The sequence below is a fragment of the Apus apus genome, chromosome 17 (genome assembly GCF_020740795.1).
Source record: "Apus apus isolate bApuApu2 chromosome 17, bApuApu2.pri.cur, whole genome shotgun sequence".
Taxonomy (NCBI): Eukaryota; Metazoa; Chordata; class Aves; order Apodiformes; family Apodidae; genus Apus; species Apus apus.
Window position 1 is genome coordinate 8,268,199 of NC_067298.1, and position 16,083 is coordinate 8,284,281.

At 42.7% G+C, this 16,083-nt stretch overlaps 1 protein-coding gene across 1 annotated transcript; it reads left to right on the forward strand.

Annotated features, from left to right (window-relative positions):
- The first annotated feature begins 3 nt into the window (after positions 1 to 3).
- On the forward strand, positions 4 to 11,584 carry SCPEP1 (serine carboxypeptidase 1). Its single transcript, XM_051634618.1, has 13 exons — positions 4 to 92; positions 995 to 1,140; positions 2,072 to 2,161; positions 3,043 to 3,198; positions 3,674 to 3,748; positions 3,973 to 4,045; positions 5,026 to 5,063; positions 5,242 to 5,370; positions 6,752 to 6,836; positions 7,627 to 7,737; positions 8,364 to 8,501; positions 9,789 to 9,952; positions 10,077 to 11,584. Exons 1-13 carry the CDS (start codon positions 41 to 43, stop codon positions 10,140 to 10,142), a joined length of 1,323 nt encoding a protein of 440 aa, XP_051490578.1. The 5' UTR covers positions 4 to 40; the 3' UTR covers positions 10,143 to 11,584.
- The last annotated feature ends 4,499 nt before the right edge of the window (positions 11,585 to 16,083 follow it).

Consider the following 16,083-nt stretch of genomic DNA (forward strand, 5'->3'; position numbering starts at 1 on the left):
GGGCGCGTGACGGGGCGGGAGCGGCGGGAGCTGCGGGGGGATGTGGCCGCTGCGCGCCGGGACCGGGCTGGGGCTGCTCCTGCTGGCCGCAGGTAGGGCCGGGGGGCTGAGCCTGCCCTGCGGTGCGGGGAGCCCGGGGGCTCGGGGAGCCCGGGGGGTCGGGGAGCCCGGGGCTCGGGGCCGGGCTCGGCTGTTCCCGTGTCGCTGCCGGTGACTGTCGTGACCCTGGGGCTTGTTTGCTCCCGGCCCGGCTGGCGGGGATCGGCCCCAGGGCGCCCTTTGGAGAAGAAGCGTGAGAATTGGGCTGTCTCAGGCGGTGCGGCGGGGCGGGCTCCCCGCACGCCGGGGCTTCGCAGACCTTTGGCACCGCGTCCCGTGATCTGCTCGGTGGCTGCAGGGTCGGGGCACACGGGGTCACAGCTCTGCTTCTGGGAGGGTGGCCGCGGCCTCGGAGGGAACGGACTGGCTGCTTAAGACTTAATCGAGTTTAGGGTTAGATCTCGGGTTGGTTTAGAAGTGACCTCTGCCTGTGCTGCGTCTGCTCTCCTTGGGGACTGTAAAATGATTTGATCTTCCAAGAGTCTGTGATCAGAGCTTCGGATCCCTGAAGAGCCCTGGTGCCCTGAAGCTGCTGTGAGTGACCCATGGCAGCTGGTGGGGCTGGGCTTTCAGCCCAGGCCTTCGAAAGACTTCAAATGTTTCCTTGATTGAAAAACATTATCCTAGCTGTTGGGCTGCCGTTGTGTCAGCTGCTGTAAGGTCAGGCCTTGATAAGCAAGCACTTAATTACACACTTCATTTATCGATGATAACTCAGCTCTGTGTGTGGGTGTAAGTAGAGGAAGTTTCTTACAGAAATTTTTTTAAAATGAAAGCACTTCTAATTATCACACCCAAGATTGAAATGTAGTGTTTTGGAACACATCTGGTGGAAAGCTCAAAGCTAGGCCTATTTTCATAACTGACTTGTGTTTTTATTCCCCCCACCCACCAGGTGTAACTCTGAGGCAATCCCAAGAGCCCAAAGAGCTGTGGGGATATGTGCAGGTTCGACATAAGGCCCATATGTTCTGGTGGCTCTACTATGCAGATAACCCAGCCAAAGACTTCACAGAGTTACCTCTCATCTTGTGGCTTCAGGTAAGGTTTGGTGAAAGACACTTTAACAGTAATTCACTTCATCTGTGCCTGGTTCAGTCTGATAGGTATCTTGCAGCCCTACAGAAATAGGATTCATAATTGTCTGATTTCAAATGAGTTGCCTTGTGGGTGAGGTATTCAGGTTAGGAAAAAAACTATTAAAGTATCATTCTGCAGTTGTAGGTGCCCTCAGCTGCTCACCCTTCATCAAGTTAAATTGCAGAAATAGAGGTTGTCCTTATCTTTTTTACAATAGTAGTGCTTTTTGTGCCAGGTGCTACAAGTATGTTGTAGCATCACAGCTTCTTTCCTGAAGATCTTACAGTCTAAACAACATTCAGAGAGAGTAGATAAAATGGTCAGATTTAGAAATATTTCTAAATGGAAACAAGTAAGAAAGACTGATTGTTTAGAGATTGGTCCCAATCAGTCACAGTTTGATAAAAGGCAGTGATGTGTGTTCCACGTTCACTTCCAGCAGTACATTTCAAAAGTTAATGTTGGATATAATCACTTGGTGATTTAGTCTTTTTCGCTCTGAATTATTTCTTCAGAGTGAAATGCACACACTGTACATGCTAATAAAACTAATGCCTTGCAAACCTCTGTAGAGAGCAACTTTTGCATTTGGTGTTAAGGGAATGAGGGGAGGGGTTTTCAAACTGCACTCATAGCTTACTATTCATTAGGTGCTTTCACAAGTGGGTGGTTGCTTCTCTGTTTAAATTCCTGCTTTCAAAAATGGCACGTGTGCACATAATCAAAGATGATGAGGAAGAGAGCCACCTTTGCAAATTAATATGTAGTGCAAAAGCCATTCTAAAAAACTTACCATCTGTCATTCTGCTTACTGGCTTGCTTTTAATTTTTTCCTGTCATATCTATATCATGCTGTCATTTAACTTATTAGTCACTTGGTATTTCCCCACAGGGAGGTCCAGGAGCTTCAAGCTGTGGATATGGGAACTTTGAAGAGATTGGTCCATTAGACAAAGAACTGAAACCAAGAAATACAACCTGGGTATAGTAGACACTTCAGCTTCTAATTATTGATCACAAATGTTTGCTGGCTGTGCAAGCAGGTGATTGCCATGCAAAATATACTGGACAGTTTTCCTTTAGAGCTCAATAAGTATTTCATCCTACAATAGTGTGGTTAATAAATTGGCTTACAGTGATATCCTGGTTAAGAACTGAAGAGTAGACCTATTACTCTGATTTGATGAATTTGTGAATTGCAGATGTCTGGGAAACCAAGAGCAGGGAGATTCTAGAAAGGAGTCATTTCAGATGGTAGCTTCAATGTGTACAGTCACAGGGGTTCTTCTGGGTGGCTGGCAGCACAGAGCCAATGGCTCATCATTACAAGTCCAGTGTGGCCTTCAAGGGAAGACAAATTATGGCTGCCTAGGAAGGTGGAAATTACATTTTATTCAATAAATTGTATTTGTGTTCTGAGCTATGAATAGTGTAACTACTCTGGAGTTCCCTAGATTGTATGGGTGATCTGCTCTTGGAAAACTGGGATTTTTTGGGTGCCTTTCTTTGTGCAAATGGAAAAGACTGAAAGGCCTTACATTGTGTCTCTTTATTTGTGAGCCATGCTAGCTATCTGTGTGCTGATCTACTGATTTTATTTGGACTTTTGGAACTATACAACTATAGCATTTGCTACAGCAATTTCACACAAGCCCAGCAACCCAAAAAGAAAGATCTCTTACTTTACGCTCTGGTGAACAACTCTAACCTGCAACATTCTCTCTTTTGGACTTGCACCTAATTTTTCTGTAAGTTCTAAAAGAGCCAGAGGTTCAGTGTCTCACTTAAACATTTGTGCTATTAGAACCAGGGTTTGTGTTGGGGCTGAAGTGAGATTTCATACAGACCTTTCTGCTTGTGCAGTTGCAGGCAGCCAGCATCTTGTTTGTGGATAATCCCGTGGGCACTGGATTCAGTTATGTGGATGATTGTAGCTTGTTTGCCCAAAACCTGACCACAGTTGTTTCTGATATGATGGTTTTTCTTCAAGAATTCTTCACAGGTAGAACAGAATTCCAGGTAAGTGATTTGAATTCTTGGTTTGAATCATATTTTTTTCCTTTCTTAAGACAGATCTCAGAAGGAATTAGTGAACAGCCTTCCAGATGGGCAGTGTTAGCTACTAGGTAACATGCATTTGGTGGGAGTCAGTACAGGTGTAACCACTGCCTCTGATTTCCCACAATTCAGAAGTAATGGCTTGAGTTTTTGTGCTAGTTAGACAATAATCTGCTCCATTACTAATTTATCTGAGAAGCATACAGGATCACAGCTATTTCTAGTTCCAAAATACTGAAGTGCCTGCTTCAAAACTGCCCCCAGTAATTACAACAGGATGATGTGAAAACCTTACCTGCAGCTTAGAATCAGAAAAAATATCCAGTGTTTGATAGTGAAAGGTGAACAACCAGTGCCTGAGTTCCTTTGGGAAGTGGGAGGTGGTTGGAGGTATCTTCTGCCCAGTGGATTAATTGTGTGGCTCCTCTCTCTCCAGACCATCCCATTCTACATATTTTCAGAGTCTTATGGAGGTAAAATGGCTGCTGGCATTGCTTTAGAGCTTCATGGGGTGAGTAGGTGGAGGATGTAGTTCACTTTTCACTTTAAAACATGGTGTTCTGCAAGTACTTATGTTTTCTCAAATACACTGTCATTGTTGTCTAATTCATACTGCTACTTTTTTTTTTACTTAAAAGTGGTTTAAAGTAGTGAATATCTAACTAAAAGTTGGTTTAATTTTTTTTTTTCTTTTTGCTGGTTTGTTTGGTTTTGTTTTCCCTCTTATTCACCAAGGCTGTCCAAAAAGGGATCATAAAGTGCAATTTTATGGGGACTGCTCTTGGAGACTCATGGATTTCTCCTTTGGGTATGTTTAAAATCTTCAGACTCTGGGTGGTTTGTTGTTGGTTTGTTTTTATAATTCCATGGGTACCTAGAATCAAAAATGCCAGCCCTGCCTTAGGTGAATTAAGTCTCTAGTGAGTCTGGTAAATCAAGAAGAAATATTTCAATGTTGCAAGCTGTGATTGGAGAAGCTCCCTTTAGAAGGTTTTTAGATGATGAAAAGTCAGAGAGCAGAGTCAGTGAGGAGCAAACTTGCATATGAAGTGCAGTGGTGGTGAAATGTCCCTACACATCTGCAGCCTCTGAGGTGTTTTGGTAAAAGTACTGCATTTTAAATGTGGCTGCCACATGATTCACAAGGTTGCAGCTGAGGCTTTCTTTCTTTTCATAAAGAAGACCTTGTGCTTACAGACCTAGAAGAGATATACTCTATCTGGTGGAGAGCAAAAAGCAAATTAAAGGGATCTTTGTCCTTCAGTGAGATTTGCAAGGGCAGGCTCCACAGATTCTCTGTACATGGGACCGTATCAAGCAGACTCCTACCTGTCTAAGGATCAGCTGATCCTTGGCTCTTTATAAACAAACTTGTTATAAACCAGATTTTTTTTGTAACGAAGTCTTTTGCCACCCTGTAACTTTTGCAAATATCAGTGCAGACAATGCCTGTTCACTAGTCAGATCTCCCTCTTAAGTTCTAGCAATATGCCACAGTGCTGGGGAGAGAACATTTTGACAAGAACATGTCTGTTGCTTTAAGTAAATGTCACTGATTAATGTTTGGGGGGTTGATGATGTTGCAGAGCTTTTATTGATTCTCAGGATTTGTAAAGGAGCATCTCTGTGGTACATAACCTTTGGGTTAAGCTGAGCTGACAGCACCTTTTTACTGACTAATTCATCTCTGTATATTCTGTCACAATCATTCTTGCTATAATAATGGAAGAGTAAAGGAAATAATATGTAAAAAAATTTAGATGTTTGAAATGTGTTCTGTTTCCTTAGACTCTGTTCTGTCTTGGGGGCCCTACCTTTACAGCACTGTAAGTACCTTCATAAGCTCTTGGTCACATCTGATTACCTGTATTGCCATATAGTATAAATGGATGTTGATTTTTAAGTTTAGCTCTTGTCTGGAATAAAACTTGAATGCATGGAGTCTGTTAGCAAGAGGTGAATGCAAAGTTATAGTTAAAGCTGTCCTTTGTGCTTGTCTTCTAGTCTCTCCTTGATGATAATGGTCTAGCAGAGGTGACTGCTGTTGCCAAGAAAATAATGGATGCAATAAATACAAATCAATATGGGCTGGCCACTGAACTCTGGGACAAGGCTGAAGTTGTCATTGAAGAGGTGAGATCTTTGACCAGCATTAATAACCAGCTGGTGCCTGGGGAGGCACAGGATTTCAGGTTATCTTTTCTGTGAGCACTGGGTTAGTGCAAGTCTTGTGACCCCCTTGCCCAGTTTGTGCCAGTATGTTTTATCCCAGTGCTGATGTAAAAGAGCTGATTGTTGGCTGTGCACCACTGTGTGATTGAAAGAGGCAGTGAGTAGGGTGACCATGTGGGTTTGCAGTATTCCATCAAGGTTTCAACCGTAAATGGATGCTTATTTTTTAGCATGCAGCTAATCCTGTTGATTGCTGTACAAGCCAGTTTCAACTGGAATAACCTCTGTCTCCTAGAAAGCTTTGTTTTGAGCTTGCTGCAGCCAGCAAGATATAAATGTCAAGTAAAGCATAGACTTCCATTTAAAGAAGTACAGTAGGTGCAGTGGATGGAAAGGAACCTCAGGTTATGTCCTGTTACCTGGGTTACTGCATCTTGTTTCTTACCAAGTTCCCACTGAAAAGACAGGTAAAGTTTTGCTCTTGCTTTTTCCTGTTGAAGGGTTGTGCCAAAATCTCACATTTTTGTATTTCATTTTCAGTACAAGTAAAGCTCTGGCTTCCTCAAACTGAAATGGAGTGTCTTCCTTTTTTTCTCTTCTGTTTTGTTGTGGAACTGACAGTGCTTTGCACATGATGGGTTTCACTTCTTACTATTTGGAAGGAACTTGTGGTTCCCATTTTGCCTTTCTCTTCAAGCCTGCTTGTCTTCTCCCAGTTGAGGTATCATGGTCAGGGTGCAGGCACTTCAGTTCTTCTAGGGCTGCTGTTGTGAGCTGATTTCTGACCTAGACATCAGAACTTTAAAGATTCAAAATTAGAGTAAAGCAGAGCTTTAGGAATCTGATGTGATTTCTCTACTGCATCAAAGCTGCAATTCTAGAATTGTTGGATTCATCCAGTTCCCAAAGAGAGGTAGCTGGTATCTAATGCTACGTTCTGAGGAAGCACTGGAGTTTTTGAAGGGTCTTAGATTAGGAAGAGGTTGATCAAGAGGCAGCATCAGGCTGAATGCATTTAGCAGAAGAGACCATCTGAGAGCATCATCTGGTATTGCAGCTCTCTGCAATGAGTAATGAGCATTTGCAGGGTGTCAGGCTTCCTGTAGCTTCACACCCACTTCAGAGAAGTAAATAGTATCTGAGACACAGCCTGTATGTGAACAGTACAGACCAGAGAAAACTCTTCTTCACTTCTCAGAGCAAATGTAGCACCAAGGTTTTCCTGTCTCTTCCTGACATACAGGTGAAGTGGCAGGTCACAGGGTCCTTCTTTTAGGACTTGTATCTTTTTTCAGAAGAGAGTCTGTGTTACAGTGTTACTGAAGTTATCTTGTGTTTTCAGAACACAGACAATGTGAACTTTTACAACATCATGACTAAGGAGGTTCCAGAAATTCAACTAAATGAACAAGATAATCTCCATCTCAGTAAGTTGTGTTTAAGTACTGGAGCTTCTGAGGCCTTATGTTTGCATTTGTGTGCCTTCAACTCAGATGCTGGTAACACATCCTTAAAACAGAGCCTTCAGATCCAAAGGATATTGATATTCTCCTGAGCACAGCTTGTTTGCTCTTGCATAAACAGCGATAAGTAGGAATGTGGAACAACCCTTCTAGAGATGACATCTCCACCTATTTATGCTGCACAAATTACTCCAAGGAAGTAGTCAGCCTAATTGCAACATAGGTTTATGACCTTTAAGGTCCTTCCTCTTTAATTTCTGTCTTCAAGCTAGGACACCAAAATGTCTCATCAGTATAAGTAGTGTGGTTACAGTCTTGCTTCATGGTGTTTATGCATCAATGTGAAAAAAAGCCCAGAATTTCTTTCAAGCTCTTTTTCTTTTTGTTGGCTTCATCAGGGAAGGTGAATGGCACAGTGAAGTCCCAAAAGTCAAGCATTGCAGCTTAAAAATAACTGGTCTGCTGAGGAGAAGAAATTGTCTGTACCAAGTTGCTAAATAAGAAGCTGGTCCCTTGAAAAAGTGCTTTGTTAGTCAAAACTAGAAGTGGATGGTTGGGTTCTTCCCATGTCATCCCCTAGCCTAAATAAGGGTTGACTTCAGCAGTTGCTAGTAAGAGTAAGCAAATGTCTCTCTGTGGTGTTGTGTTTTCATTAGAAAAAGTTTGTTGGCCATGACTAACACTGAAAATTGTTACCTATGCAAGAAAACTGTCCTAAATGTGCCACTAATAAAAATGTTTCCTTTTTCATTAGGACTTTACCAACGCCATGTCAAAACTATGCATAAGGACAGCCTGAGTGAATTGATGAATGGACCCATCAGAAAGAAGCTAAAAATTATTCCTGACTGTGTGAAATGGGGAGGTACTTTCCTGTCTGCTGGTCTGGACCTAACAAGTGCATTAGTGCTTTCTACAGTGTTGCAGGCCATAAGCAGTCATGTTAAATTGTCTTTACCCTCGGGCCTAAGAAGAGAAGTTACCAGAAATGAACTTGTAATGGGGCAGGCTCATGGGAGGTGATGTGGTTCTGTAATTCTGGTGCTTGTTTCTATCTTTAGCCAGCCAGCTAAAAATACAAGGGGAGGAAGAAGATAAGATCCTCTGTGTGTCAGCATCTGTTTTCTTTCTTTCATGCAATCTTGCTGAAATTCCTGTCGGGTTTTTTTTTCTGCCAGAAATCTGGCATCATGTAATGCTTCGTGGGGTGGAGGGGAGGGTGTAAAACAGAAAGGAAGGCTTAAAGGACTGATGCCAGCATCCTGCATGTGTATAATAGGAACCAGAAGTTGCAATGCTGTGTGTGAGCTTCACTGCTTTCTGATTCTCAGGCTATTAATTCACTGGCTGATGCTTTGGGCTAAAGCTTGTTGGGTGGTTTTGTTTTCTCTGCAACCATGAGCTGCATTTTAGGATCCTTAGCCTGTTGCTGCTGTCCTAGCTTGCAGGTGACATTCTTCATCAGTTAAAATTTGTCTTCTTTGCAACCAGGTCAGTCCAGAGATGTCTTTGAGAACATGGCAGAGGACTTCATGAAGCCTGTCATTGATATTGTTGATCAGCTTTTGGCAGCCAATGTCAATGTCACAGTCTATAATGGGCAGCTGGATCTCATTGTTGACACCATGGGTAAGGGACTTCTTGCCTAGGCTTGGGAACAAAGCACATGACAAGTAGAATGTGAAGTTGCCAATAATATTGGTACCTGGAACTGTCCAGTATTCTGTGCAAATCTCCTGTCTAACTGCCAACACTTGGATACTACCATAAAAAATGAGGAGCTCTTAGCATGTTTTGTTTCCATCCCTCTGAGAGAGGCAATTCTCTTCCTTCCTTTATACTTCTGGGGAATGGGGCTGCAACATCAATAATTGCTTGTTTCAGTGAAGTCTGTAAGTAAGTAGGTAGCCAATAATTCACTTAATTATTCTGGATAGACGTGTATATGTAGGTACACCCATTCATAGATGAGGACAGATGAATATATATATATATGGAGATTTTCCTCTCTTCTCTTGCTGTGCCTTGGGGATCCTGCTCTCTTGGCCACTCGGGGTCCCTTGCTACTTGCAAAATGCAGGCTTGATCAAGTGGCAGTTTGGGAGCCAGGCCAAATGTTGCTGGAATGCCTCATGCTGTGCTCTCTTCCATTCACCTTTTCCTATTGATTCAAATAACCTGCAGTCACAGACTGTGCAAACATCTTCCTGTGTTGTGAAAAGCTTTATCCTTTGTCTCTGCCCACTTAGATGCCCTTTGTGAACAACATAGCAATCAATAAATCAGGAAACGGAGTATTTAGGCTGTCAAAACAGATTAGCAGTTAGTGGTGCTCCAGTTTATCACACTTTGAGTTACAACTGAGCTGCAGTTAAAATGTAAATTCTTCCAGTAGCTCAGAGGTAGACTAAAGCTTTGTCTCCCATGGTGTCCTGGCATTGGTATTTTTGCTGTCTTGACCTCCACCTTCTCTAGCAGGCGTTGAAAACTGAAAACCTTTCCAAGCTCTTCCTTATGAGTGAGTGTAACAAACAGAGAAGCGGTGTCTCTTCTGGTTTCCAAGAGGAGGACTTGGTTTGGCTGAGCCTTCTCTATGGCAGGGCATTGAAGATGTATGAGGAGTAAAGCAAAACATGTCAGAATTACTAGGGCTGCAGAGCCCCAAAGAGGCACTCATTCAATGTATGCAATAATAAATCCATTTCAGGTACATCTTCACTGTCTTTTTCCCCTTCTCCCAACTTTATTTTGTTTCATCTCATCCTGAGCACAGCATCAGTCACATTCCTAGGCATAGCAAAATTGGATTTTGGTAACTGCTGTTTTGGTATCTGGTACAGTGGACATCCAGCTGAACCAGGACACCCAAGTTGCTATGTCACTACCAGTAATCAAGCATCTCTCTTGTTTCTGAAGGCCAGGAGGCGTGGATTCGGAAACTGAAATGGCCTAATTTGGACCAGTTCAGCAAGCAAAGGTGGAAGGCACTCTATGTGTCTCCAGAAGCCACTGAGACAGCTGCTTTCCACAAGGCCTATGAGAACTTTGCTTTCTTCTGGATTCTTAAGGCTGGGCACATGGTAAATCATTTACTTCTTGGGGTGGGATGCACCATTATCAGGAAGAAAACTGAAGATGCACTTATGCTTGCTGTCTGCTCCCTGCTAGCAGCTGCTTACCCTGTGCTGTCATCTCTTGTGCCAGGTACCATTTGACCAAGGAGAGATGGCACTGAAAATGGTCAGGATGGTGACCCAACAGCAACACTAGGGAAGGGGGGACCAGCTGATATGTCTTCCTGCTGACTGCCAGTGCTCTTGAAGAGTGTGAATCCAGAATCAGAAGCCACAGGAGGAACAATGGCTGTTTGGACACAAAGCTGCTCTGGTCTCACCAGCAACGTGTGCAGGCAACTTAGAGAAAGGCCCTTTTTTTTTTTTCTGGAATGATTTGTTGCTTTTGAGTTTGTAAGCTGTAACTTGCTGCCTTAACACAGTTCATGACTCTTCCAGGACCAAGTCCACTGTCATAAACAACTAGCTCTGAGCCTTTGCTTTTAATTGAAGGATTTTATGCTTTTTTAAGAAGGTGCCCTTCCCTGAATGTTCTTTTGTCTGTTCCCACACCAAGACTAAAACTGGTTTGAGCCCTGATAGATTTGCTCTGTGTTCCTCTCAGAGAGCTAACCTGTTTCATGAGGCTGTGGAATGTTCTTGCCTTTGTCCTCAGGCCTCTGCTTAAGTCACCTGGCTGGATTACAAGCTGAAGTCATGGAGATGCCAGGATAGAGGACCTGCCCTAGAGGAACTCCAGTCCATCTCATCTTCATCAGGTGCTTGATTTAGGATCCAAGATTCTTCAGGCTACCTGTGTTACGGAGAGAGGAAAAAAAATCTCCCCTAGAGGAGGATTTGACCTTTTTCATCTGACCATTTGTTTCTCGTTTTCATTCTCTTTAATGACTGTTACTCAAACTTTGCCTGTAGCTTTACACATAAAGTACATCCAGCAGGAATTCCTGCTTTCCTGTATGCTGAAGCAGGAGCTCTGGTAATACCCTCTTTTTGTACAGAAGAGAGTCCAAATGGATAGAAGCCTCTACAACCTTCTGAGTTTAGCCTGGAGACTGAAGAATATTATTTGAGCAATAATAGCATCATTCTGAAAGATAATAGCAGTGTTTAGAAGAAGGATATAAAATCTAGAATGAATATCTTGATCCCTATTTTTCTAGAGCTTTTAAAAAGTCTTACAGAGACCACTTCTGAAACATTTTTATATGAAGTGCACAGTCAAGAGGAGACTTGGTCAGACATAGTTTGACTTCTGCTATGGACCATAAAGTGACCTTGTTTTACTGGTTTCTGAGAGGAGGCAGAACAGCTTGTTCCAGCTGTGAGAATCCTAAATAAATAAATAGCAACCCCTCAATTACTCCAGCAACTGAAACTATTGTGAGATGTCTGGTGGTGTTGGCTTAGCAAGGCATAATGAGGCAGGATGCTGTGTAAACACATCCAGCCACCCAGCAGCTGCAGTATTGCCACCTAATCATTATTTTCTTCAAGGTTCTTTCCAACTCCAAACATTCTGTGATTTTTTCCTTCTTATGTGTTCTCTGCTTGAACTGAATTCTTGAACTTTAGCAATGCAAATCCAGTTTTTTATTTTTTTTAAATACAGTTTTCAATAAATGCAATAGGTGGAATGAGTCTCTTTGGCATCAGAAGATAACATCTTTTCTGTTTTGGCTTTTCAGTGTCAAGCCCCCTGCTAATGGGAGCAGGTGCAGTCCCACTGAGAGGGAAGGACACAGGTCTGTGCTCTCCCCTGTGGCTGCATCACACGAGGAGCTTGTGGCCCTGCAGCCCTTCCCAGCCGTTCCACTAAATGCACTCCTTCCAGCATGGCTTGGCAGGATCAGACCAGTAGTTGTTTCTGTTCTTTCTGGTTGAATGTTTGATGAACAAGAATAGGAGGAGGGTCCTAGAGATGTGTACATCTGCATTCTTGGAATATTTTGAAATGGCTAAGTATGTCTGAGCCTAGGCAGTTGGAGTTGGCTTGTAGGTCTGAATCCTGTTATATACAACAATTTACATTATGTCTCAACAACTAATACTGTAGGGCTTGATAGAAGGAAAGAACTGAGAAGATACCTCCAGAAAGCAGCATTTACTGCTGTTCTTGTGCTTCCTTGGCAAACAGGACATTAATTCACTCTGCCTGGAGCCTTCTGCTCAGTGATAGGCCTGAGACGTGATTCATGTCATGCTTTGCTTTAGTTTCTGTAGGTTTTCCTGTCAGCAAAGAGTTGGTTTATGAGGAAAAAGATGTTTCAGGAAGGCTGGTGGTAATGATCTGTTTGCTTTATGGGCTATGCCAAATCTAAACATGTTAGAGTAAAAATACTTGCCTGTAGAGACAAGGCTGTTAAGTAGTGTCCATTTAAATGCCTACAACAACAGAAAAGTAGCAATATTTTAGTATTTTTATGTCACCAAAGACTTTAACTGGTGTGGTGCAGCTGGGGACGGTCACAAAGGCAAGTCACCTGCCCACTGCAAGAAATCAGTTGCTTTCAAAGGAGCTCAGGTCCTGCTGTGTAGCTGATTAGCAGTGACACACTTTGTCCATTTTTTACTTGATGCAGGATGCCCTTTCCAGATTAGGAAATTTGTTGCTTGACAAATCCATTAGAATGAATCAGTCTAAGTAGTAACAGGATTTTTTACAGATGCTGGACCAGTCAAAAGGAAGCAGCCCAACACTTGTATTTCATCTGCAGCTGGAGGCTTCGATGGCATAGGTAGCCTGAGAACCACTGACTTACTTTGCTCATCATCAGTTGAGGATAATTTTCATGGAAACAAGTCCAACTGTGGTAAAAAACAGTACTTCAGTACTGCCTCTTTAACATGGCTTTCTGTAACTACCTTTTCTGAGCCAGAAAAACAAAGCTAAAAGTTACCCACTGTGTGACAAATTGGTGTCTATGTCTTCTTTCATTCTTGTTTTGCTGGATCTGGGAGGATATAATGGGGAAGGATCACTTTATGCGTCTCCTGTGCCTTAAACCAGTGTGTACAGGTGCCTTATGGTCACTGGTGCACAGAATATATGGGACAGATGGGCCTTTAGCCTAGCTTTTATAGCTGTTCCTGGGCAGCAGAGGTTGAGGCTGTTGTGGACAGATGAATGCAGGAGGGAAGAGATCTGCCATCATAGGGGTGTCTGTGTAGGCACAATATTGCTAATGTCATCTGGAATGGAGTATTTTTGCTGTAGGATGAGTGAATCACATAAGCTGTTTCTAGAGGGAATTTAGCTCATAATACTCATCAGTTTTATGTCTTCTAAAGTTTGAGGCTTAATGGTTGGCATTTAGCTGTGTTATCTTTTTTTCAGAAGATGAACATTTAAAATGTTGCAACATCTCCTTATCTCAGGATTCAAAGCCACAACAAGAGAACATCTGTGTACTGAGGCAAGATAGAAATCTTGGAGCACTTCTTCATTGTCATGTTATGTCTGTTATCCTGTAAACATTCTGCTGCATGACAGCAAAATTTCTGTGTATCACTTCAGAACTCTGGGGTATGTTCATGTTTTTTTCCAGAAGGGATTGAGGAAAGGAGCAGTAATTTATCTGGCCCACAGACAGTGATGAAGGACTAGTAAGATTCTGAGTGGAGCACAGTTCATCCTTGCAAGGTTCCTCTGAAAACTGTTCTTGGTATTTGATGTGACATAATCTGGTATAAAGAGTAGGTTTAGTTCTTGTGGAGGAACAAATGTATTATTCTGGTCCATGTAGGGAATTATGTTGGATACATCTGCAGGAGTACAGGTGTGGTGGTATGAATGGCCTAATGCAGTGGTCTTCAACCTATCTCAGTTTACAAACCCCTCATCTGAAATATTTCCAAGGAAAGCAAAGCAGCCTTACAAATTGCATATATTGCCTATTAGTCTTGTATCTGATAAGTAGGATAATTCAGTGGCTATTGTGAGCAGAATATTTGCTCCCAGAAACTGGAAAGCAAGAGATGGACTATGAAAGATTTCTATTACTACAGGGACCTCTGGAACAGTGAGCCAGACAATAGCCCCTCCTTGCCTGCTGCTCCAGGGACTGGGCAAGCACTGCAAACTGTTTACCTTGAGATTAGTGTATCAGGCCTCAGCTTGGAAAGGAGTGTTCTCCTTCAGTACTTTTGTGGTCCAGAACTTTGATTTTCTGTTCAGGTTGTGGCTACAATACTGCAGTGTGGAGGCTGGGGTACCTCAGAAGACCAAAAACGTCCAGGTAATATCCAGTTCCAGCAAATGTCTCCATGTGGCTCTGCTGTTCAGAACTATTACTAATTGCACAAATCAGAATCCAAGTATTCTTGTGGTAAGGCAGGGTTCTAGCATGTAGAACTCATTCAACCAAAACATCCACTTAGATGTCACTTAGGCAAAGGCAACTACAGATTCACAGGGACATGAACAAAAAAGGTCAGAATGACTGTACAGCAGGGAGGCAAAAATCATAGCTTTGCTGATGCTGATTCAAATCCAGGAGCTCATTTCAGTTATCCCCTAATTTTTATGCTCAGTCAGTACCAAATGTATAGGTAGATACTGTGGTGAATAGGACTGTATCAGTTTTTAAATGCTGTGAATCATCTAAGCATAAGAGACAGCTGGAATAATTCCATCTGCAAGCTGTACTCAGTAGATCTGGTAATGCCTTCTGTGGTCATTTCTGAAGGCAATTATCAAGGCATCTAGAACCAGCCTACTTAAATTGTTTTCTGATTGCTTCTCTGTTCATAAAATGCCCTTTTCAGGACTGTTTCTTCACAAGCTGGTTGCAGCATGTCTTTGAAACAGTCAGGCTGTACTCATCACCATTAGCCCCAAGGCCAATTTGGTCCATTGATGGTCACAGCAGTAATGATGCCACACCTACATTCTCTGGCATAAATACTTTTGTTCAATCCTTTGTCTCCCATTAGTCAGCCAACTTGGACTCAGCTCACCCAATCTGCTTCAAGACACAACAAGTAATCACTATTTGGCTTTAGCATAAACATGGTACATTGTGTTCTAATTTTATTATTCTGTCCTAACTACAGCAATACCTGAGAATTACATTCCTGTAGTCAGCTGTAATAAAGCTGCAGATGGAACATATTTATTCCGAATTTGTGTAATCCGTCTTGGAGAGGACAAAATAAGAAAATTTTAGAATCTTTATTTGAACTAGTAAGGGATAACTTACTGAACAGTTCATATACTGTGCTATGGGTGAGTTAACTTAAAGGATATACACTGGCTGGTGCATCCTCAGTCTTTACCAGCTGCTAGAACATTATTATGTTTAATAATTTGGGGGAGGGGGCAAAAAAAATTTCCCTTTGAGAATCTGAGCCCTAGGTCTGTTAGTGTTGTTGGCTTGTTAGAGCCAGAGAGTAAGGCTCCAGGGAGACCTTACAGCACCTTCCAGTGCCTGAAGGAGCTACAGGAAAACCGGGGAGAGGCTTTTCACCAGAGAGGGCCGTGATAGGACATGACGTTATGGTTTTAAACTGAAAGAGGGGAGATTCAGGTTGAACATCAGCAAGAAATTCTTCACCATGAGGGCAGGAAGGCACTGGAACAGGTTGCCCAGGGAGGTTGTTGATGCCCCTCCCTGGAGGTGTGCAAGCCCAGGTTGGATGAGGCTTGTGCAGCCTGGTCTGGTGGGAGGTGTCCCTGCTCATAGTAGGGGGGTTGGAACCTGATGGTCTTTAAGGTCCCTTCTAACTTTACCCATTCTATGATTCTATACATTGAAAATAACTGTTAGCTTCTACGTTAGGTCTCCTTCTTACATGGTTGTTTTGGAGTCTGAAACACATAACTGAGACAAATGTAAATCTACCCAAGAGTTTAGAGCTTGTCAGAAGCTGACAGGAACTGTCCTTTCCCTAAGGGAAGGCAGCAGGGAGGCTTCTGGAATGTGCCAAAAAGTGAGGTTTAGTATCAGGACATCTGGAGGACTGTGGGACTTCTTGAAACACAAAGAAGGTTTGCTTTATTCCATACTACTTATTCATCTCTGTTTTACATATATTTTATTATCAGCCCCAGTGTGCTGCCCCACACAAGGTGGCTAGTGATGGATTCTCTTGGCTTGTGACAGTGAAATGGCCACTTGGTGGAGTAAGGAGACCTTCAA

What these genes read in the sequence shown, in the direction of transcription:
- SCPEP1 (XM_051634618.1), top strand. Translation starts at nt 41, where the DNA reads ATGTGGCCGCTGCGCGCCGGGACCGGGCTGGGGCTGCTCCTGCTGGCC. An exon ending in CTCATGGATTTCTCCTTTGG is followed by an intron (nt 4,046 to 5,025) that starts GTATGTTTAAAA and finishes CTGTTTCCTTAG; the next exon opens with ACTCTGTTCTGTCTTGGGGG. An exon ending in TTCTTAAGGCTGGGCACATG is followed by an intron (nt 9,953 to 10,076) that starts GTAAATCATTTA and finishes CTCTTGTGCCAG; the next exon opens with GTACCATTTGACCAAGGAGA.